Below are 23,995 nucleotides of genomic sequence, written 5' to 3' on the forward strand. Positions count from 1 at the left end.
CTCATCTCTGACATGGGGTATAAGATGTCCCTGTAAGATGCTGAGTAGATCTTCAGAGAGACATGGAGTACTATCAGTTCTGTTAATATCAGGTCCTACATCCGCTTAGGTACTGGATCAGGCTAAAAGTTTCTCTTAAGTGAATCTAAACATTTTCTATGGCCCAGCAGAGATCCCGGTTCTAGCAGAGCTTTTGTTTTACTTTGAAAGAGCAGGTGTGACCTATGCATATTTAGTGTTTCAGTACTTCAGATGCTAATATGCCTAGCTGAGTTGGGAAATAGGTGTTTTCTTCTTCCTTAAGAGCCAGGCCCTACTGAAGCGAAAGAGGCAGGAGCTACAAGTTCCATACAGTTGATGTCCCATTTTTGGAACTGAAACCAGTTACATTCCAGGTGTGACAATTGGCAGCACTTATGGAGGAAAGTGGAAAGACCTCATGTGGGGGGGTTGCTTGTGGTCTTTTTCTTCCTCCCCAGAGTTGAGCAAAAAGGGAGAGGGCTGGGTATAGTGAAGGACCAGTATGCAAGAAGATAGAAGATGAAAGACATTCATTTCATGTTCGTTTTCTGTTTAGTTGGCCCTCTTCCTAGGCAGCGGTGCCTTCTTGTTCTTCTGCCATCAGTTCCTAGCCCCAGTGAAGTCATGAGAAGGAGCCCCTGGCTCTGGATTTCTGGCATAAATTACTTATTGCATGTGCAGCAGGCAACTTCTTCTGGAACAAGATGTGCTATTGCAGTCTCAAGGGAAGCCAAGGATCTTGGATGACTTGGGAATGCTTCCTTTGGCAGCGTGCAACTAAACTGAAACAAAAGCTCCTACTGCTTGTGCATAAACATGGAACTTGAACTTTCACGTGTCCTAAACCCTCCCACCTTTCCCCTCTGGGGACTCCAGGCATGCTGAGCAAAGGCGTTAGTCCTTCTGTTGTGCAGTAAGTTAGAAAGCAGAAGTCATTAATGCTTTTGGCTGTAGACAATATGTTTGTATTTCCATACCTAAAAATAATGGCCAAACTGCCTTGTCTCAAATTTTTGCCATATTGTCTCCTGTAGGCCAAGACCCCAAATTGAAAGTCTGAGTCCAGAAGGAAGATTTTTGAGGATGCTTGCGACTGAAAACAGGTTTTGGGTTAGAAATACATTGGCTTGTAAAGTACACTTCACAGTTGCTGTGTGGAGTATATACTGAACAAGACACAGAGCGTCCACATCCAAACTTCTGTAAAGGCTGCAGGTGCTTAATCTGGGGGTTTGGTTAGAGCACTCTGGATCTGCTGCAGAGTTCACCTCAAGATGGCTTCCTTACTGATTTGGGGGGAGTCTGAACCTGGCTTTGACTCAGGACCTTATTTAAAATAAAGGCAATCACTTCTCACGCTTCTGGGTACCAACTAGTGGCTACAGGCATCAGCACAGAAATACCAATTGCTTTTTATTCAGCACATATTTTGGCAGGGATCAGTCATCTTCCTCACGGATGTGAGAGATGGATTGCTGCTGGAAATGAGTGGGCGATGGTGCAAAGGTCTTACCCCATTCAGCACATTTTGTGTGCCTAAATGCTGCCACTTAATCAAATCAACAGATTCTGCTGCAATGGAGTTGTAAGTAGAAGCAATAAATAGATTCCTGAGTGAAACACTAAGCCATATTCCAGAGGCTGATCCAGAACTGGTTTGGCAAGGCCTTTTATAGCTTCTTTTGTCAGACCAACTGAAAAGCAGTGTAATGGGCTAGTCCCTTCATTGCTGATTTGTCGCTGGTGCAGCTTGTACAAGAAGAAAAAAAATCTGTTAAGAGCATCCAGTTTATTTAGAAACTCCCTTAACACAGCACCATCCAAGTGTCCTGGTAATACTAAGATTCTTGTCTTCCTTATTTCTCAGCAGGTCTATTTTTTTGCCTCAGCTTTAACTGATAATAAATGTGGCTCAATTGTAAATGTGTTTTGAAGTCATAGAGCAGCTTCCTGAAATGGGTATCACTGCTGTCTGCATGTAATTTTAAACTTACTGTGACCTGGAGAAATAAGCCCAGCAACTTCTGCTGGGGCACTGGCCACTAGGGAAAGGGCCAGTTAGTGTCACGTGAGAGGCCTGTGTCACTACTGGGGGCATGTACCTCTGGGGAAAGGCTTTGCCCTGCACTTGTGTGTCTCTACATTCAGAAACTCCTGTTCACAAAGGCCTTCAGCCTTCCCTTTCCTGTATAATATTGCAGCCAAGGGAAAAACTGTCCTTTCACAATTTTTGTCTCAGGCCACAAACTCCCTGAGTCCCTCTATGCAGAACAGATGAACTGTTTGGATAGCATCTTGTTCCAGGAGGGACAGAAATTACACACAAACCAGGATAAGTGATCAGAAATTAATTCAAATCTGTAACAACAGAAGTTCACTGCACATAAACCGCTTTTAAAATGGCCAAAACAGGTTTAAGATAAACCTGGATGGATGTAGTATCAGACTGAACTGATTTAGGTGAAATCAGTTTATTACACTTCTGTTTCAGATCCCCTCCAGATTCAAGTTAGCTCACAGTACCCCAGCATCCCAAGAAGTTTTGCAGCTCCCCTGCAAGCCCTCTTCCCCACCCTTGCAGGGTGGGTGGGCTAGCCATGGTCCAAGCTGTCTGCTCCATCTGAGCAGGGAACTATGTTCTAGCACCTCCTGGCTTCTGGCTTGGGCCACTGCAGGCATGTGGCTGCATTTCCAGAATCAAAAGTAACTGTCTGTTCACTTGCTTATTGGTTCAATCTATGCAGCTTAGACAAACCTGCAAAGATTGAATTGATTCAGCCTCGGGCTTTTTGACTGTCTGTACTTAGCTGAGGTGGAAGCTGTACGTGTGTCCACATGCTCACAGTGTATGCATCTCCTCCTGTTCCCTCTAACCTTTGCTAGTAGCATGACCATCAGACAGCTCCTGGACCCTTCTGGTAGGGTGAGAACCTACAGAGTGATTAGTGAATGTAGCTCTGTGCAGTATTAGTAGGCTATTTTTATAGATCCCTAGGAATGACTGAGGAAGGGGATTTTATAGCAAAGCTGTAGGCTTCTTAGCACTCCCCAGTGCATGAGCAGCTACACAAATGCGGTTGGGCTACCCATGCCTCATTCTATCATGTGCCTTTAGAGTGAGGGCAGGACCCTGGAACTGTCACCAAGAAAATGCTTCTATGATTCTCTGTGTACAGAAGGCCAATGTAGAGATCACTTATCTAACCTCACAAAAAGCGTTCATTCTCAGTCTCTTCCACTTGGGTGTGGATCTATAAAGCACTCTCCCTACAGGACCATGCCATGGAGAAATGGGAGGGTTCTCAGCTGATGCAAAGCTGCAGCATCCTACAGTGTGGGGCTGTTTCTGCAATACAGTAGCTTAACCTGTCTAGTCTCATTTAAATAGCTTGATTGAAGGGGCTGCCACCCTTCCCATGGGAGGCAGTTCTATAACATCCTAGAACTAGCTCTCATCCTATTAGTCAACTTAAGTATCCCCTATTTAATTTCACTCTTTGCTTCTTATTTTGCTCTTGTCACCCTAAGTGTTATCTTTTTTTCTTCCTTCATGTGAACAGTCTTTGAACATCTGAAGTTGCCCTTTCTTCTTGGAGTGTCCTCTTAACCAAGCTATTATCATGTCCACTGTTAAATCTTTTTTTAAAGTGCCCTTGTAATTCAATAGTACCACCATAGTCCATGTATTCACAGGTGCCAGAAGTCCATTTGCTGGTGTTCAATGGACAGCTGACTGGTCAAATGATTTTATCTGCCTGTTGACTTCACCCCTAAGTCCTTACGGCAGCCTAATCCCTTCCGCTGAATGTCTGTTTCTCTATCTTGGGTGGAAATCCATTTGATTATTTTCCTAATATGTTCTTGTTCCATGTGCATGCTGTCACTGATGCTTCAGAGGGGCTGAGAGTTATTGAATCCTTGCCTTAAAATGGTGTGGACAGGTGTTGCAGTGAATCTGCCTGATTTTCCTAGGACACAATTGAGGTTGTGGTGCAGGCATCAAATGGTTAGGACTATCGTTTGTACTTCAAACCCCATCTAGTTCTGTGGCCACTGAGTCGGAAAAGCTTTTGTTCCACGTACTGTTGCAGAGGGCTCCAGGAGGAGCTGTGCTTGATTCACGTGACTCTGAGGTGTACATGACTGAATCCAGCAGCTATGAGGAGTTGGGTGGACCTAGCCATTCTGCTGTCAATATATCTCCTAGGGATCATGGAGCCAAAGTATATCCACCAGCCCCAGAATTAGCCCCGTGACCTCACCTCAAAGCAGCGTCTGTCCCTTGCATAAGGGTTGCGGCAAAAGCAAGGTGCAGGAATGTGAGGGTTATATCCTTAAAGCTGCACGTGTTACATCGCAGTATGGCTGGAATGGGAAGCTCTATTGACTGCATGTTCCAGAGTGAGTGGCGGGCATTGCTTCCTGCAGGGTGGCTGCTTAAGTACTGGCTCCAGAATGTCTCACTGTATCTCCATCGTACTGTGCAACAGAGGCTATTTCGTTAGGAAACTGAGGAAAACACAGGCAGCCCTTTGCACTGCAGCCACAATGACTGCACTGTGGACTTTCTTATTGGTGCAAGGACTCTGCTTTTCCAGCTGTACAATAGCGTGCAACATAGACTAATGCCCAGATATCCAGGCCCTCTGAATTTCAGTCCCACTAAGTGACCTGCTTGGCTGGTACCATTCAGAGGTAAATGTAAAGCAGGAGGAGCAGCACATATCCTATTCTGTCAGGAGCTGTCAAAGAGGTAGCGTGTGGGACAAGTGGGAGAATCCAGATCCTAGCAGTGCTAATGCATTAGGCAGAAGTCATTGATCATTTCACTGGAGTACACAAGGTACTGCTGAGTTCAGAAAGCTCTGAAGAGCCTGGAGCACTAGCTATAGATGTGTTACCTATATAACTCCCTCCAGGGTTGAAGAGGAGAGTTAGAAGAATCCAGGACCAGTACAGGATAGCTTCAGTATATATCCAACGCCCATGTAGATGGGCAGGAAGTTAGGTGACAAGACGGGTTATTGGTATGTTGGACAGATCAAAACTGGTTGTTTCACTGGACATGGAGGAAATTATGGGTCCAGTAACTGCTAACAAATTTAAGAAAGTATAATAGGATGAGCTGTACTCTGAATATGTGCAATGGTCAAGGGAGACTGCAAGAGTGGAAGCAAACTGAATAAAGGAATAGAGAAAGGAAAGACCCAAAAAGTGCTATGGCCTGGGGACTTTCTCCTTGCCAACCTGTCCAATTCTGTTGGAGCCTTTGCAGAGTATGCTACCTGTTTCTGTTCTTTGAGAATCCATCAGAAAGTTCCTCACTTGTTCTGAATGGGGCCATGTGTGACAGGCATCTGCCCCAAGGGAGGCAGCTGCACCTTCTTCAAACTGTGTTACTTCTCCTTTTTCTCTCACAGACTACCTTTGAAACAGTCCCATTATCACTTGAAAGTAATGGCTACTGGCTGAAGCCATATTGTTTCTTGAGGGAGGGGGGAACAGCTTTGAGGTGTGGGTCAAACCTTAGAAAGAAGAATGCTTCAATGCTGCAGTGGGCAGGCTTAACCCCTTGTCTGCAGTGCTCAGACATTACTCTGTTTCCCAAGGCCTTAACCCCTAGAGTGCCAGACCTGTATGGCTGATATGGTATGCATATCCTTTATATGCTAATTCTGTACAAAATGAATCCCCTTTAGTTATAAATCAATTGATCTGCTCCTTTCCTGGCACTGGTGCTGTCTGAGCTTAAAGTTGCAATTATTGTGTCCCAGCTTGTCCAGTGTTTTGCAACCTTAGGCAAATCATAAAATGTGTGTGTATTAGCTTTACCTTAGCTTTTCATAGACTGGAACAGTGTAAAGATCACCATTTCATGGGTTGCTGTGAGCATTTGTTTATGGTTGTAAAGCACAGTGAGCTTCTTCTGTGAATGTGCCATGGAAGGACACATTATGATAATGCAACCTATGCACTGCTCAAGCTGCTATCTTGTTCTTTTTCCCTTTGGAACATAAGTTGCAGTACTTGGGTCTGTAGAATATTTTTGTCCTTATTCAAAGAAAGGTTCCTAGTTTATTGTGCTTTGCTGTGTAAACTGAAGTTTAGAAGCAGTGTAATGACCAAAAGTAAAGATTGAGTAAGTGCAATGAGTGAGACACCAGTGTAAGCTATTTTGTTTATACATTTAAAAAATGCCCTGTCTTGCTGGTTCGTTATGGAGCACTTGGCTACACTGTAGTGCATGCATGTGTCTGGGGCTGTAGACTAGTCCTACAATTAATCTTCCTTCTAATTATTGAGGGGCAGGAATAATACACTTTGAAACACTTGAGCATAAATGCAGACAGTGCTCCTAGTGCCCCTGGCAATTTGTGGCTCCTCCCATTTTTAAAGCACTACAGCACTCTTTCACTTGTAGTCTAAGGAAAAGAGCAGTTTTACAGCATGGAACTCACTACCCCAGGATTTTGTTAAAGCAAATTGCTTTTTAAGTTTTAAGAAAGGATAAGATTTTGCTATGAAAAGGAACATAGCATTTTTGGTAACACTAGCTCTAGGATAAAAACCATGAGTCCTTTTAGTCCTCAGGCATCAGGATGGAAGCTGGTCAGCGGCAGGGGTCAGGAAGTCATGTCTTGGCCCAGGATGCTGTATAATGCATGTGCGTGCATTGTGGAGGAATTGCATTGTCCTCAGAAGCATCTGGAACTGTCTACTGTGCATGTCTAGTTCTCTGGCTGAACTCCAGCCGGCTCCCAGAATGATGGGATATGAGAGCTGGTCCAATGGCTTTCACATTGTGTTTCAGGTGCCTGGGCCCAGAGTTATCTCCATCCCCATGAACTTCTGTTCTGATGCAGCCGATGGTCAGGCAGGAATGGCCCTACGCTCTCCCACGATGTCATGAGTGGCACGCAGCAGACCTGTCAGATCACAGCAGCACTGCTCACCCACAGTCTCAGGTAAGGGTGCCAAGCTTGTGGAATAACACTTTGTTTAATTTCAGTCACCAAATATCTTAATTTGTAGCAAATGGTCATCTCTCTCAGTCTTGGTTGTAGGGCAGCTGTTAGCTCCTCTGCCACCACCCTGAGCTTTCACCGCATGAGAACACTTTGCACCCACGTGACACCGTCCAACTGCACAGTGTTTTCTCAGCTAGAGACGGCAGGCAGGCAGGGCTGGTTCCCATTCTGGATATCAAACCTCCCTCGCTGTATCTTGTGTGTGTTGGGAGAGGGGCAGTGGGTTGGTTGTGTTGTGTTGCTACTTCTTGCAATATTTGGTGTTTCCCTTGAAACTCCAGCTCTTGGAGTTGTGTGACTTGAGGAGAATCTCAAGTTTCCTTTTGTTGGTGTTTGAAAAGCAAGCTTCTAATGCTCACAGAGTGAACAAATGTGACTAAGGTATAGTGTAAAGGTCCTGGAATCCAAAGGCAAAGAAGGTGCCCACTGTCTTTAAGTACCAAGATTATTGGGGCCAGATTCTTGATTTTTGAACACTTGGGGTATTGGCAGCACTGGATGTTGGGATTTCAGGATTTAGCCTGTGAAAATCCCAGCCTTGAGCTTTGGAGCAGACAGGTGTTCTTCTTGTCTGTGTCTGTCAGGAAGAGGAAGCCATCTTGATGGAGGGGCTCTGGTCTGTGCACACCTCCCATAGGCTGTATCTAGAATCACTAGCTGTGTATCTACCTTGCACTTCTTGTGCTGAGCTGTCTGAGGCTTGCTGGTGACTTGTCTGTAAAAAAGAACCAAGCTGAGTAAGCCAGGGCTTTACCCCATTGCAGAGAATTGTCTGTATCTCCATATTGCTGGTCTGCTACAAAGCTTCATTTCCCTTTCACTGTCCATTCACATAGTGTCACTGAGCCTTTTCTGTCACCTACAGGCTGCTGGACTTGGCTGTGCCCAACAGTGGCAATGCTGCCTTCAGAGAGATGCTAGGCCCCTTTGGCCTGAATAGTTTTTTTCTCAGCATTACCAGAGTTGCTGGCTTCAGAAAGTCAGGAGCTGAGATTGGAGCCCAGAGCTGGCCTTGTGTTAGCTGCACAGTGTATTTGCCTTTAAAGTGTGGCCTGCCTCACCTGGGAGAGCCACAACTCCAGAAGGAGAACGTGGAGATGTGAGAAGCTGGCATCTATCTGTGTGAACCAGCCCCTCAGTTGCTGGGCTGTAAATGTGAAGATCACAGATGGGCCCAGCTTGTTCTGACTCACTGCTTATCGACTAGGGGTGGCTGTTCGATAGCTAGCACTAGGAAGTGCATGTGAGCAAGCTCAAACAACCCAGTAGATTCAACAAGGAGTAACTGGGAAGGTGAGAGGGAGGGAGGGCAAAAAGCAAGCGACTCTCTTCAACTGGCTTTCCCCCACTATGGGCAGGCAGAAGATCAGTCCAGACAGTCTATCTAACCCTCTATCAGGGTGGATTTGGGGGTAGGAAGGAGAGGAGAGGGAGAGCAATTAAATAGGGAAAGGTACAAGCCTTGTCTTACAGATGCTTGAAACAAGTAGCAGTCTGTAGAGAGACTGATGTTTGAGGCCTACTCATAGGAAAATACTCTGGGCTTGTGTATTGCTTGCCACAGATCTCTCCTGACTTTGGCTCCTACAACAAATCCAGCCCTCTGCTGCACAGATGCCAGGGTGTGTAATGCCAGGCAATTGGCTTTCTCTGCTTGCAAGTCACTGGTGTGAGTAAATTCTCTGTCTTCTGTCTGCTGAGAAGCATGTGGTGTCTGCCCTGCCACAGCATAGCCCATCAGGGGAGCTGGTTATGCTCATGTCCTTGCTTTACAGTGGGCTCCCACCACGATGGGGAGCTGTGATTTTCAGCTCTGAACCTCCCATGTGCAACCTGCCAATTCAGTCAGTATGAGAGGCCCCTGGATCAATCAGGGCAACCCAATGGAGAGAGGGTGAGACAAATGGGTAGAGATAGAGAGGGGTGGTGGGAGAAGGCACAGGTAGAGGGGGCAGGCAGGCAGAGTGAGCAGAGGGCTCAGTGGCAGAGTCAGCTCCACAGACCGACAGGGACACAGGCAGAGGAAGGAGGGGAGGAGAGGGAATGATACAGGGCGCTTTTCATAGCATTCCTGTAGGAGGAACTGAGCATGGAAACAATGCCAAGCTGCAGGAACTCCTGAGACCTCTGTGGGAGACTCAAGAGGACAGGGACAGAATCCTTCTGGCAAAAACAAACTGTTTTTGCCTGGCTCAGAGGGGTGTGAACCATGCCCAGGAATGTTCACACTGATGTGTGGGCATTGGGATGGGGGTGCCCCAGCAGCTTGCCCGGAGAGCAGTGAATATGGCTTGGGGGGTTATGTCTGTCCTTAAAGGAGGCCCTGACTGCCCATGCAGGGTGCACATGTGGTGGTACCCCATTGGGGAACTCATGGTAGTTTCTGCTTCCCCTCCTAGAAGAGTGAGCCAAGATGAGACACTTCTCCACTGATAATTAGCAAGGGCACTGATGGCTGTAGGACACTTCTGCAGCTCATCCAGGGCAGTCTTTTTCCCACCCCTTCTCATTCTCATATAATAGAACCCAAGGAACTTTTATTTCAATCCCACCATGCTACCTCCACACTGCCTGGGTGCTCTGGGATGTCCCAGCTCCTCCCTATGCCTTTACTATCCTGGAGCTGAAAGCTTGTGTGTGCTTTGTCTCTGGGAATCTTTCATCTGACAGCTAACTCTGACATCCCAGCACTCCTACCACCTGGCAGGGGGTGGAAACCTCCTGCACTGCTGCTCCAGGGGCCCTGTCTTCACTTAGCTTTGCCTTTACTAGTGCTGTGGGCACCCCTTCTCCAGCACTGTTTTTTCTTCTGTCTATGGGGCTGTCTCTGAATGGGGCTGGTGCTGGGGGGAGAGGTTCTTCCACAGTGCAGTCAGGTCTCTTTCTCACACCCGTGTGCTACAGCCTCTCTTTCCTTTCCTCATGCCCTCGCAAACCGCTGTCCTTGCACCCGTGGGGGCACAGGCAGGTTGGAGGGAGGTGGAATTCCACCGGGACAAAGCTGTGATTCACGGCAAAGCGGCTGCTGTTGCCACCCCCCTCTGGATTCCTGGGGGGTCAGTGACCAGGGCAGCAGCCACAAGCTCCTCTCAGCCTTCCCACCCTGCTCCTCACCCTCCCGCTCCTGGCCCTGGCACACTGTGTCTCTTCCTTGAACGGGATGTTTGCCGCCTCCTGCTGTGGTCTGTCTGGAGCTAACTGATGGCCCGGCAAGAGCTGAGGTGCAATGTTCTCTCCTGTGGTGTTGCCAAGCAGCCATGCCATGGATCCCTGGCTCTGCACAGGTAGGGGAAGATCGTGCATGTGTTGTCTGAAAATAAACCTCTTCAGATGTGTCTCAGTTTTGAGGGGAGAAGGGTCCAGCCATCCAGGCACCGCTGCAGCTGCAGCTATTGTGAACTGGTGCTTGCTGTAGGAATGCTTTGTTCCCCCCCACTCTCTGGCTGCTGTCATTGTGGGTCATCGCTAGGATGTATTGAAGAGCCACGGATGCTGTGGACTTTTTTCTAAATTAGGCAAGAGTGGATGATGTTTCCTGAAGGATTATTTACACAGCTGCCCCAGCTCAGCCCTGATCCTTTTGCATTTTCCCCTGGGACAGAGGCTGTCCTCTGTTCTCAGGGGGACATGCAGGGCTAACCTCCATTCTTTTCTGGTGCTGTGTGTACTTGCACGTGAAGTGTATTTATTTCCTATATGCAGGTGTGAATTTTAGCTTGAATGATTTCTGTCTCTCTTTCTGAGCCTCCTGTGCTATAGCGTTTGATGGTTTTCTCTCTGCTTGCTTGATGTCCCTGGAAATACCATGGCCGACTGAGAAGCCATAAAATTAAATGTTTTCTGATGAAACATAAAATCGTGCACCTTCCCCTTCTGTGACCATTCAGTATCCCCCGTGCTTCTTTGGGGAGCTGTGACTGTTACCATAGTGACCTGGCTACACTGTCATGTAGGCAGCTCAGTTCTGCCTGATGTTCATGTTGGATATGGTTCCCTTCCCTGCTTTGAGGGGTGAAGGGACCTTATCCTCATGGGAGAGCAGAACTCCCATCCCACTCCCACCATGAAGTTCAGAATGACTTCAGCGGCAGCAACAGGATGGCTCTGGGTGACTGGAGTTTTGTTACGATATTAATGGCCTTGCATGTGTAGCATGAGCCACCGCAAAGGCAAACTATGAGCTGCTGCCTCCTTCAGTGCTCTCTTCAATAACTGCCACTCCCCCTAGGCATGGCCACACTTCTTTTGTGAAGCACTTTCTGTCTGTGGAGCGTGTACTCTATGGTGAAGAGGGCTCCTGGTACTGACTGCCACTTGGGAGCCTGGCTAACAAATTGGAATGGGAGAGAAATGTTGCCTTTTCTGAGAACCACAGCCACTTCCCACCTGGAAAAATCCTGAAGGTTCGTACATTTTTGGCAACAAGGTGTTCTACTAGTGAGGAAATACCAGGCTTCTCCCCACAGAACCCCAACACGCGGTGTGTGTGTGTGTCTGTGTGACACTGGGTTGCATCTGAATTGGTTTTTCAGTGTCTCCAGTGAGGAGGGACTGTTCCCTTGTTGTTGGCGTGAAAGGAATTAATGGTCATAACTGAGGAGGGGAAGGCAAGGGACATGGTTTCTTTCTTGACTGCTGCTGATTCACTGTGAGAATCACTTGTTTGATCAGTGCCCCAGTTTCCTTGCCTGTATGTTGGGGATATTGCTTCCTCAGATCCTGGGGGATTGTCAGGCTGAATTAATGACTATAAAGTGCTTGGGGATCCTCTGGTGAAAGGGACTCTGAATGAGAACAAGTGCTGAAACAATCTCTCTTTCATGTGGCTTAATTGTGACCATGTCTCACTGGAATTCATGCCCAGTCTTCATTCTGGGGTGGGTGCAGAGAGGGAGCATAGCCTTGGCTTCCTAATAGTCAGGGAGTGTCCTCCCCTGCTGTCTCCTGTCTGTGGAGGTGAAAGCTTGTGGTCTGCCAGACAGCACAAAACAGGGACTTTGTTGTAACACATCTGTGGTCACTTTGGACTTCCCAGCTGTCACTGCCTCACACCTGGGTCACACAGGACTGCACGGTGGTGGTGATCCTCCCACCCCCAAAGCACAGGCTCGTGCCACTAGGGATACAAGGGAGTCTTTGCATGCTGTTAGCAGTGTGGGGTCTGCGACACGCAGCCGAGCCACTCTCATTCAGTCTAGTAGAAGGCACTGGTGGCAAACACCAGCCAGTTTATTGCACTATAACAAGGAGATGCTGGGATATCAGTCTGATGATGTCTGGGAGTATAGACACAAGGCCCTGCACACCTTGAAGTATGCTGTGTCACATGGATCTATAGCATCCTTCTTCCAAGCCCTCATAATGTTCTAAACATTATTAACAACCTGAGCCCCTGTGAGATGTAAAATAGTTTCTATCCCCTTTTACGGAAGCTGGGGCACAGCACACAAAGGTTAATGGACAGGCCTAAGAAGACCCGGTGAATCAGTGGTAGATCTCAGCATGGCACTAGCCTTATGAGCTCTCTTTGAGGGTGATCTGTCAGATGTGTGTGTGTTTCTGCCTAGGTTAAAGCTGTTCAAGATGGTGCAGGACTGCCCAGCATAACCCAGCAGACTCCACAGAGCGTTGTCAAGCTCCAGACTGCTCTGGAGATGAATCTGTGCTGGAACGAGATCAAAAAGAAATCCCACAGCCTTCGGTAGGATTCTGCATGGAGCATGTTCACTGGCCTGTGTCTGCTTGGGGGTCTTGCTTGCTGGAGATGTTGGACATGAGCTTTTTGATCTTGCTCACATAGCTGGCCACCCAAGGTCCCAGTGACCTCAGATCTATTTCCCTTCTGGCCTGTAAACCCAGGAATGCTCTGAGTCACTGACATGTATCCTCTGCTTGAAATGTATTTCTTTTCATTTTCATGTGTTTGTGCTTTTGCTCCTCCTTTCCCCCTGGCATTCTCTTTATATCTCATCTCTTCTCTCTTTCCTACCTGCCTCATTCTTTCCCTCTGTTGTAATCCTTCACTGTGTATGATCTCCCTTTAGGACAAGAGAAGAGGTTTCAGGAGTCCATTACCGTCTTTCCACCTCCCTGCCTGGCCTGACCTTTCTTACCAGGCTCTTCCCCTGACCCTTGCAGGATGTGCTGTGTTGTGGCTTTCTGAGGTTGCAGATCTGCAGCCAGCATTGTTGAGAGTTTAACTGGGGCATGTTAATTGTGTACTGTCTTAATGCACAGACTCATGGAAATGGGCCAGCTTTCTACAACTTCCAGCTAAGCACCGACAGTGCAGGCATAGCTAGAGTTCAGGGTGTTGAGCATGCATGAATCCAGGGCAGGTTCTTCTGCTCTCCCCCTCCACCCTCAGTTCAAGATTGGAAGGAGTCTGGGAGCTTCCCAGGCCTGCCAGCACTGATAATCCCACACTGAAGGGGGCCCTCTTTACGTGAGATGGCAGTGCAGGTCCCCACTGTCACCCTTGAGCAGAAACAGCCCTTCTCTCCCAGCCTAACACCAGTGCAATGCAAGGTAAAGTCACTCTTCAGTGTCTTCACACTCCTGCCTGCTGCCTCTCCTTAGGGGCAGTCCCCTGCCCTCTGTTGGAGCAGGCTCAGAGTTGCCCTTAGAGAGGCAGGCTGCAGAGACCCAGTGCATAGGCCACCATTACTGATGTGAAAAGCAGCTGATCCCTGTCAACTCTCATTATCTGTGACTGTGTCCTCTGACCCCCCTCTTTTCTCCAGGGCTCGTCTAGAGGCCTTTTCAGACCACAGCGGGAAGCTGCAGCTCCCCCTGCAGGAGATCATCGACTGGCTCAGTCAGAAGGATGAGGAGCTGTCAGCTCAGCTGCCACTCCGAGGAGATGTACTCCTGGTGCAGCAGGAGAAAGAGACTCACGCAGTATGTTTCCAGGCTTTCTCTCAGCTCTTGCATCTTCCCGGCCCTCTCTTACCAGCTGGAACACGTCCAGGTTCCTTGGTATGGATCCCAAGCACCAGACCTTGCTTGGGTTTCTTAGCCTGTTTGACTGTCTGTGCCCATAGGTGTAGCAGTCATTCTCCATGTCCATGCACAGGGTCTTGATCACATATTTCCCTGCTTGCCTTAGGAAGGCAGAGCCAGTGCTTTCCAGGAAAGTTCCAGCCCATATTTCCCCCAGTGTCTAACAAGTGAAGGTCATCAGCTGTAGGATACGTGTTAAAGAAAATAAATCTGCCTTATTGATTTATTTTCTTTAACACGTATCCTACAGCTGATGACCTTCTGCAATGGGGTATTGAGCTTCAGTTACCACATTCAGTTCCCTAATGTGCTGTAAGCATCCTAGCTGTCTGGAAGGTAGAGCTGCTTTTGTCTGGGCACGCTCAAGGCAACTTGACATTCTTGACATTCTTCTGAAGTCCGATCCTGTTTGCTTGATCTCAAGCATGATCCAAAGGACTTTTTAATAGTTTACACTCTAGGGCACACCAGTAGTTGGCCATTTCAGACAGACCTTTGATCTACAGACCTTCCCACAGTGTATCTCCTCCTGGACTGCTGTCTTTCTTGAATCCCAAGGATGTTTCTCAGCTCACTATCCTTTTATAGCACTGAAGGAGCTTGTGTACCACTTTCTCAGGCAGAGGTTCTTTAACATGCCTGTTACAGCTCAGTGCTGGTAGCTCATTTGTGCACTGGAGTGAGTAGATTGATGCACAGCTCTCAGCTGAGAGTAGGCAGGTTTCTCATTCTCTAACACAGACTGCTGTCTCCTTTTGTTGTGCTGTACATTTGCAGGCTTTCATGGAAGAGGTGAAGTCTCGGGGTCCCTATATTTATTCAGTCCTGGAGTCAGCACAGGCCTTCCTTTCCCAGCATCCGTTTGAAGAATTAGAGGAACCAAATTCTGAAAGCAAAGGTCTGTGACACCTCCCATCCTTGTCCCTGTGTCCATGTGCCATCATTTTTCAATCCCACCTGGTATAATTGTGAGAGGAGATGACTCACAGTGTGTATTTAGGAAGGGGTGTAATGATTATATACTACCATGTGGCATGAATGAATGAATGTGATGTGGCAGAATGTGCAGCATCAAGCACATTCTGCCACATCATGATGACCTTGGTGCATCCTGTGTTGGGATGGGGCATAATCTCCACAGGATGTGATATAGCACTGTGACATGCTGAGAGTGACCAGTGTTATCTAGGCAGGTGCAGGTGAGGGCACTGAATGGGATTTGATGAGGTGCCACTTTCTGGCAAACAGAACTTACATTCCAGCTCCTGAGCTGAACCCCACTTGAACCCCAAAAGAGTTCTGATAATGGTCTGGCTTGGCTCCTGTGGGAGGTTTCTTGTCTTTTTGCCATCCCAACGCAGGCTGCTGGGAGGGAGGAAGGGCTCAGTCTGCCGTTTCTCGCTTTGCTGCTTGGAGGCAGATGTATTCATGCTGTCCTCAGGAGATGCCTGTGTTGCTGGCAATTCCTGTACTGTAAGGTGTGAGGGGATCCAGCATGCTCAACAGGGCCCTTTGCCTGAGTGCTGAGATCCCTGCTCTGACTGGTACATGACTCCCAATGACTTGCGTTGTGACCTTTGGAAAGTCACTGAGTCTCTGCTCTAGCTTCCTCCTATGTACAAGCAGAATAATACTCCCCTGCCTTGCAAGGAAATTGGGGCAGTTTCACTAATGGGCCAAGCTCTGAAGCTCATGCTCAGACCATTGCCATCTGGTGCTGTTTTGCCAGGGGCAGTGGTGTTCGGATGGCTGGTCAAGGGTTGTCTTAGCCCTCCAGTGGATGTGCAGCATGGCTCCCCTCCTAACTTACTGTGTCACCCCAGGCACCTCTGGTCCTTTGTCAGAGCTGCAGTACCAGGCTGTGCTGTAGTGCTCTGGTTGTTGGATTCAGTGAGATGTCTGCTGTACCATGTTAGAATGTCAGGCAAACTTCTGGAAGGGAGCCTGGCCTTGTGGGCCAAAGCCTCTGCATGTTCATACAGACATTTGTGGACAGGCAGTATGTGACTCTGGCACCTGGGGTGGCTGGAACATGCAGTCCAGAGCTGTAAGCCTGAGCATGTCCTGAAATCATCCTCTTTGCTTTCTCTCTGTCCTTTATTTTCCCCTCTTCCCTGTTCTCTCTGACTTCTCCCCTCTTGCTTCCTGTTTTTTGGGTCTTTCCTCATCACCCTGCATGTCTTCCCCTCTTCATGTCTTCCATGGTTTTCTTACTAGGATTGGAATTTCACAGTTGCTCTCTGTGTCTCTGCTGCTTTGCTGGTAGATGTCTCACCCCGGCATCGGATCCAGAACATCAGCCGCTTTGTGTGGAAGCAGGCAAATGTGGCTAGTGAGCTGTGGGAGAAGCTCACTGCTCGCTGTGTGGACCAGCACCGTCACATTGAACGGACCCTGGAACAACTGCTGGAGATCAAGGGGGCCATGGAGGAACTTAGCACCACACTGGACCAGGCAGAAAGTGTGCGGGAAACCTGGGAACCGATTGGGGACCTCTTCATTGATTCCTTACCAGACCACATCCAAGCAACCAAGGTACAGCTCCTCTGGCCAGGACCCCCTTTCCCTGTCCTTGTGGAGAGAAAGTGCTGCTCTCTGGAACAGCCTTCAGCTCAACAATTTTGCTTCCTCCTACCATGCAATCCAACCTGCTTGTATTGCCCAGATTGGACTGTATCAAAATTTTATCCAGGTTCTGATAAAACCACAGACATCACTTCATCCCTTGTGTGACTCCACTGCTTTTGGCACATAATTTGGGTTCTTGCTGTTCACACTGATAGATCCTCCTGAGGTCTTTTCTAAGGGAGAATGTTCCTTCATGGTGTCTGTTCAAACCCTGATAAGGTTGCCTGTCTGGGTGGGGCAAACAAAAATCACTTTTACTAATGGTTTGTTCATCAGGATGAACATTTTAAGCAAGTGGACTTGATTCCAGGTAGCAGTAGTGTTCATACCTCCAGCCTGGCAGGCAGGCTTTGTCTGAGCTATATGTGCTGAGTTTTCTGGCAGGCTCAGTGAGGAAAAAGGGCGTTAGTCATGCCATACTTCTCTGCTATGCAGTGCCAGCTGCTAGTGTGCCCCAGCTGGCTGAGGCCACTTGAGTGGTATGGGGTGGCTGACTGAGTGACCTGCTGTGTTTTTTCTCTTTCCTTCCTGTTTCTGCTGTTTTTGGGTGACTGGGCTCTAGCTGTTTAAGGAAGAGCTCTCCCCTATGAAGGATGGAGTGAAGCTAGTTAATGACCTTGCACACCAGCTTGCTATCTCTGATGTTCATCTATCCATGGAGAACTCTCGAGCCTTGGAGCAGATCAACACCCGGTGGAAACAGCTTCAGGTAGAGAAGCGGGGTGTCCTGTGAGAAGCCAACAGTAGTTGGAGATGTTAAAGGAAGGGGCTGTTCATAGGATGGTGAATTAAGTCAAGGTAACAGAGGCCACCTTGCAGGGGCAGGGATGAATAGGTGGAGATCAAGGGGGCCATGGAGGAGTTTAGAAACCTCTCAGCTATTGTAAATCAGGACAGCTGCTGTGCCATAGAAAGATGGCACACAAGGAGAAAAGAGAGTGGTTGCTTGTGAGAGAGAGAATGCAAGGATTGCCTAGAAAGGCAGAGGATACAGGTACATGCATCTTTGCTTGTTGGTTGCCCTGGATAATCCCCAGGTAGAGCATTACAGTGGCCTGTCTGAGTCCATATACAGTGCCTCAAGAACAGTGCTTTATGCTGAGATACAGGGTAGGTTCACTTTAAATTCCAGCTTCCCTTCTTTGCAGACCTCTGTAAATGAACGGCTGAAACAGCTCCAGGATGCCCACCGGGACTTTGGACCAGGCTCCCAGCACTTCCTCTCCTGTACGTGAGTAGGTCATCCCAATAATCCTAGTAGAGGAAAATCCCCAGGTGGGAGCAGCTCAGCACTGTGTGCTGCAGTTGTCCGGAGAGACCAGAATGTAGGTCTTCCTTGCTTACTGCCTCACTACACAGGAATTTCCCCTATGTCTTAGTGTTCCTTGGCCTTGCTCTGGTAGGACAACCCAAGTGACACTACAGACACCTAGAAGAGGCATTATCAAGTAGGCACTCCTAAGTGATACATGGCATGATCCAAGTTTGGTAATGCTATGTGACCCTGAGGTACAGGAACATGAGCAGAAGGCACTTCTCATTGTCACGCACCTGTCATTCCCATCCACTTAACATTCATGTGGATGGGAAAATGGAACGGGACTGCACCATATCGAGTAACCATTTGTCACCTTAAGAATGTGGAGTGGGTGACACTAGCAGGAGACAGCCCCCAGGTGACACTTGGGACTGTGCCAGACTCAGCAGCCCTGTGATGCCAAAGGGCAAGCAGACAGACGGCAGCAAAGAGACAGCTCCCATATTCCACGTGGCTAGTTTGGGGGACAGGAATGTGTGTGATAATGAGGCCTTCATTTTTCACTGTAAGGTGGGAGGGATTCCATTCCCACACATCAGAGCTCTGTCTAGAGGCTCTGGATAGCATAGCAAGCATTGTGTGGAACATACTTCACATGGAGCTGCCAGGCCTGGAGGCTGATGTTTAGAGTCCTCTGTAAATGCAGCCCGACTCAGAAGTTTGGAGAACCTGCACTGTCACTTGTAGTCTTGGGGTTTATAGATGCTTACCTCTTCTGCAAATTAGGTCTTATTCGCATGCAGATCTGGGAACCTTGCTTTCGGGGCTCAGAGGAAAAATGTTAGCCTTGGAGTTGATGAGCCCTGTCTGTGCCAAGGTGCTGGGTGATAGTAGCAAAAAGGTTCCCTTTCTCCAGGTGTTAAATCTGGGTGCTGCAGGCAACCAGAACTATAACTATAAATCCTGCCTACCTTAATCTCTCCCCTCTAGATGCACAGGACTTGCATGCTAGGGACCAAGGAGTCTAATAACACTAGGGCCCTGGCACACATTAGTTATGGTGTGATTAATGTGGTAATGCACCATAATTAAATAACGTGCCATAAAGTGGCAAACTGACCACAAAGATTCCATAAAATACACAAAACATCTCTGTGGCTTGTTTGTATGGTGCCATAAATTGAACGTGTAGCAGCCCCAGGCCAGTGCTGACAATCAGTTGACTGCCAGATTTGGCATGGGGACAGGGGGGGTTAGCATCAGGACTGGGACAACTCTGCTCCTGATGCTGAATACTGATGGCTAGGAAAATGGAGTTGTAAGGTTCCCTGGCAGAGGGAGTCAAGGGGCTGCAGCCTCTGGGAACCAGAAATTTCCCAAACCCCGTAGCCTTTTCTGCCTTGCCCTGCAGGGCACTCTAAAATGCTGGGTTGTATGGAGGTGAGCTGAACCCAATATTTTTAGATGGCATAGGGACCCTGGGGTGGGGGAGAGGCTCCCTGATCCCAGGGTTTCAGAGCCTTAGGACTTCTAAAAGTCATGCATGTAGCTATGGGCTTACAATCAGCTGATTATTAGACTTGTCCCCAACAGTCCTGGGTCTGGTTCTAGATTGAAAGCACACCTGACTTTTAAAAGTCACAGGATACTGGGACTCCAGGTCTGGAACCTGGCGGGGGGTGGGGGGGGCTTGGGGGCAGTCCTGCATCTGGGGCAGAGCTGCCCTCTGCCTTGTCTGCAGAATTAGGCTGGAGGCTGCTCAGCAGTAGCATAATTAGGATTGGAGGAATTTTATCATCCATCCCAAACATTGTGCCTCCTGTTGTGCTGTGGCACGTGTGCCAGAAAATTCCTCTAATCCCAGCTGTGCCATTGTTTTAATGTCAGCCAGGGACTTAGGAGTGGCAGGTGCCTCATCCTCCCAGATCCAGAGAAGTATTGTACACATGCTCGCAAATATGCACTCATATCTAATACATCACTGTGCACCACTGGAGTCTTATTTAAACAAGGGGTCACACTGACCAGTGACTACAGCCTCTGATAGTGGCAGTGTCCCAGGTTCTGCCTATAGCCAGATGCAGAGGAGTGGATGTTGGGGGCACAGAGACCTCTGCTTTCATAGTCTCCCCAGTTTCCCTATCTCTGCTGTCTTCCCTGAGACCAGCACTTGACAGACTGCAGTCTCTCTTCAGAGAGGATTTTGACCTGGAAGACTGTCTGCATTACTTTTGTCTGTGTCTCTGTTTGCAGCCTCTGTCCAGATCCCCTGGGAACGAGCAATTTCACCCAACAAAGTGCCGTACTATATCAAGTGAGTGTGCGGTCAAACGCTAGAGCATTGACTGATCCTGATCTCTTCCTACATGTGGTTTTCTGTTTCGCTTTCCTTTGCTCTTTGTTCTTTTTCCATCATTTGTGTGGTTTCCCTCCTCCCCTCCACCTCCTCAAGTTCAATAAGTCTTGATGGGGTGGACACAAATCCTATCCATTCCAGATCTAGCTGGATCCCTATGCTAGGGGCCAGAGCCATGCAGCCTTGCAGGATCCCCAGTTGGGGGAAATTTGAGGTAGCCATGAGGCATTACTGAGGTGACATTTACAGACTGTTAGGATAGGGTGGAGTGCGTGGTCTAGGTGGGGAGGAGGAGCTTGGCCTGTGCACTACTGTTAGACACCCCCAAGTGCTGATGGCAGGTATGGAGATGTCATAGAACAGGACTTGCCTTCCTGACAGGGAGATGAGTGCAGTAGATGGAAAGACACCAGAGGTGGGGCTGAAGGGGCATTTCCTAGTGAAGCCAGGAACAAGCTGGGTATATGAAAGGTTTGTTGCTCCTGATCCTGCAGGGATGGAGTCCCCCGCCAGAGTGCCTGAATGTGCTGGGGGATCCCCTGGACACAGAGGCCGCCTGAGCAGGGTGTGGGACCCAGGGCAAATCAGCCCATGCGGGGCCCCATCCCCACCCCTGCTCTGATCCCAGACCTGAAGAAGCTGCCGCCACCATTGGCAGGGGAGGGGGTGGCGGGGTAGTGAGCGGCTGGACACAGAGCCACTGCTCCTCCCGGCTTCATGGGGCCCCCCAAAGCACGGGGCCTGGGATGGTCATCCCAATTTGCGCCCCCTTAGGGATTGCCCTGCCTGGACAGGTTCAGTCCTGGGAAAAGTAGCATGTGGGACTGCTCTGCACCAGTATCCTTAGGTGGAGAGACTGGAATAGTTAAGTGAAGGCAGGTCCTGGGGGTCTCAACTGTCTGTTGTGTGACGATGGGGGCTTCTTAGCCAGGAAATATAGTACATCCTTTTGGCACCCTTGGGATGAAAAGGAGGAGAATGGCCACCTGCATCCTTGTGCCTGTGGGTATGTTTGAACGTTTGGTTCTCTGTTTGTTTGGTTCCCTTCTGTTTTTTCAGCCATCAGGCTCAGACAACGTGCTGGGACCACCCCAAGATGACAGAGTTGTACCAGACACTGGGTAAGGACCCCCTGGAGAACACTGCTTCCATCCAGGTGCTTGTGCAGTGGGATGCAGGACAGCCCCCAACTCTCCCTGATAAGTGGAAAAATGCCTTCTGTTTGGCTCTCCTCAATGTCTCTGGGGTAGAGTCTGGATGGGACTCATCTCAGCCCCGGGTGTGATGCTGTGCTGCTTGCCCTCTCACTCCCACATGCTCACTTCAACTCATGTTCTGCCCCTGACAGAGGGTTTTGTCTCTGTCCTTTGTAGACTGGACCCTCTTGCTTGGGTCTTGTGTTAATTCAGATGGCATTTCCCCTGCAAAGCTGTAATCGGCAAATATTCCTTTTCCTGCCCCTGAAGAAAAAAAATTGCACAGTTGGGTTTCTCTTTGTTTTGCAGCTGATTTGAACAACTTCAAGTTCTCTGCATATCGGACGGCCATGAAGCTGCGCCGTGTCCAGAAGGCTCTGAGATGTAAGTAACCACGCTCTCCCTGCATGTCTGCACCTCCTTTTGCCCTGCACTGGGCAGGAACAGTTGTGGGGACAAGCAGGCAATGTTTAGTGTTGGCTTGATCAAGTCAGTTTCACCAATTGTGTTCAAGGATTGTGCAGGTGCTTCCTGGCCCTGACTCCTTCTATGGCTTCTGTGGCTTTTCAGTCCCATTTTCCTCTTTCATGTGTCTTTTCTTCCATCTCCTCTGTTGCTGTGTAAGATCCACACAGGCAATAGAGGAAACTGACTCACTATGTAATGAGACCAATGGCACAGATAGTGCTCACCAATGCACAGACTGGGCACAATGGGATACTAGAGAAGTGTTGTATTTCCTGTAGTCTTTTGGTGATTGAACTTGGGTGTTAGCTGTACCAGCAGGTGAGGAGAAGACCAGGCAGAAGCATGAGTTTTAAGATGATTGTCTCTCTGTGTTTGTGTAATCCCAAAGGCACTTCTGCCCTAGTGTTCTTAGAGGAAAGGGCTCCTCTAAATACCTGTAGATCCCTCTCCTCTCAGCTCTGACCAATGATGTTTTTGTTCTTTATCTTACAATGTTTTCCTCTGGTTTCTGCTCTGTCTGCCCCTTGCCTGCTCAGTGGACATGGTGACTTTGGCCACAGCCTTGGAAATCTTCAATGAGCATGAGCTGCAGCCCAGCGACCGGGTAATGGACGTGGTTGAGGTCATCCACTGCCTGACAGCTCTCTACGAGCGTCTGGAGGAAGAGAGGGGCATCCTGGTCAATGTTCCACTCTGCGTGGACATGAGTCTCAACTGGCTTCTCAATGTATTCGATAGGTATCTGCTGTCTGCCTCTGGGACTCGTTACAGAACCATGAAACTGGGAGCTGGCATGCAGCCCAGGAACCATGCTGAGGGAAACCTTTCTGATGGAGTTCTGGCAGGCATTCCTAGGGCAGTGCTATGAGGCAGTTCTCACTGCCGGGGGCTGGGGTCCAGCTGGCAGAAACGGGGCACTGCTGTGAAGAAGCTCGCCTTGCAAGTGGCCAGCTGGCATCAAAGAGGCATTGCCACAAGGGAACTTCACTACTGAGCTCCCAGCAGACACCAATTGAGCTCTGTTAGGAAAATGACCTTCACAAAATTGAGGGGAGCTAAGTGTTTTGCCCTTTGCTTTCAGTGGTCGCAGTGGGAAGATGCGAGCTCTCTCCTTCAAGACTGGCGTTGCATGTATGTGTGGCACGGAGGTGAAGGAGAAATTCCAGTGTGAGTCATTCCCTGGGGGTTCCGTGGAAAAGCTGGGTTCCAGCAGGGGAGGTTTCCTGGATCTGTGAAGTTTCTGGGCAAGAAGGACTGCCTGTTGGGGGCAGAGAGAAGCAGCCTTCCTGCTGCGACTAATCCCTTTGCCTCACTGCTTCCCGTTCTTTAAATCCCACACCTAATTTAGTAGGCTGGGGACTGTGTTTTTACTGCTGGGTTGCATGCACATACACACACATACACTCTGAACTTAGCTGAGGCAAAAAGGGGCCCTGTTTCAGGGAAGAGCTCCCAGCTTTGCTTCCTTTCCTCATACCTTTCACCCACCACTGAAACTTGCATCTCCATACCCCCAGGCATTGAGGGGGGAGCTCTCTCCCCAGCTTCTACATGTATAGTAATATGTCTGTGCTATTGTTCTTTTGCCCCTGTTCTGGTCTCTGTGGGCTCGCCCTTCCACCCAAAAGACCTCTTTAGCCAGGTGGCAAACCCTGGTGGCTTGTGTGACCAGCGGCACCTTGGCATCCTGCTGCATGAGGCCATCCAGGTTCCCCGCCAGCTGGGAGAGGTGGCAGCGTTTGGAGGCAGCAATGTGGAGCCTAGTGTCCGCAGCTGCTTCCGCTTTGTAAGTAGCGTGGTGGGGACATTTCTATCCTGTCTTCTCACTTCTGGGGTTCCACCCAGTGGGCAAGGAGGTAGCAGCTGTGCTGGCTCAGAGGGAGATGCCAGTCACAGCTATCATTCTGGTGTCTTCTCTGGGAAGGGTAGGAGTGGGAATGGGGGAATATGCTGGCTAGCAGGTGCCTTGGCCGCACTCCTTGCTTAGTCACTGAAGTTGTGATTTTGTACTGGGCTCAGCTCCTGTCTTCCTCTTTCC

At 48.9% G+C, this 23,995-nt stretch overlaps 1 protein-coding gene across 8 annotated transcripts in view; it reads left to right on the forward strand.

The window, feature by feature from the left end:
• The window catches only part of DRP2 (dystrophin related protein 2), a 57,641-nt gene that overhangs the window by 19,484 nt on the left and 14,162 nt on the right, over positions 1-23,995 (forward strand). For 5 of the 8 annotated variants that reach the window (XM_006026517.2, XM_014521243.1, XM_014521244.1 and 2 more), the window contains exons 2-14: positions 6,833-6,986; positions 12,617-12,750; positions 13,793-13,949; positions 14,829-14,949; positions 16,318-16,586; positions 17,242-17,388; positions 17,828-17,906; positions 20,191-20,251; positions 21,353-21,414; positions 21,799-21,873; positions 22,494-22,695; positions 23,039-23,124; positions 23,586-23,743. In XM_006026517.2, coding sequence (XP_006026579.1) covers positions 6,879-6,986; positions 12,617-12,750; positions 13,793-13,949; positions 14,829-14,949; positions 16,318-16,586; positions 17,242-17,388; positions 17,828-17,906; positions 20,191-20,251; positions 21,353-21,414; positions 21,799-21,873; positions 22,494-22,695; positions 23,039-23,124; positions 23,586-23,743 — 1,659 coding nt within the window. In that variant the 5' untranslated portion in view covers positions 6,833-6,878. Of the gene's footprint in view, positions 1-6,615; positions 6,686-6,832; positions 6,987-10,242; positions 10,334-11,404; positions 11,453-12,616; positions 12,751-13,792; positions 13,950-14,828; positions 14,950-16,317; positions 16,587-17,241; positions 17,389-17,827; positions 17,907-20,190; positions 20,252-21,352; positions 21,415-21,798; positions 21,874-22,493; positions 22,696-23,038; positions 23,125-23,585; positions 23,744-23,995 lie in introns of those variants that run through there. The other 3 variants (XM_014521247.1, XM_025207443.1, XM_014521248.2) reach the window with 3 other exon arrangements.

Source organism: Alligator sinensis, unplaced genomic scaffold (assembly GCF_000455745.1).
Source record: "Alligator sinensis unplaced genomic scaffold, ASM45574v1 scaffold387_1, whole genome shotgun sequence".
In the NCBI taxonomy this organism is placed as follows: Eukaryota; Metazoa; Chordata; order Crocodylia; family Alligatoridae; genus Alligator; species Alligator sinensis.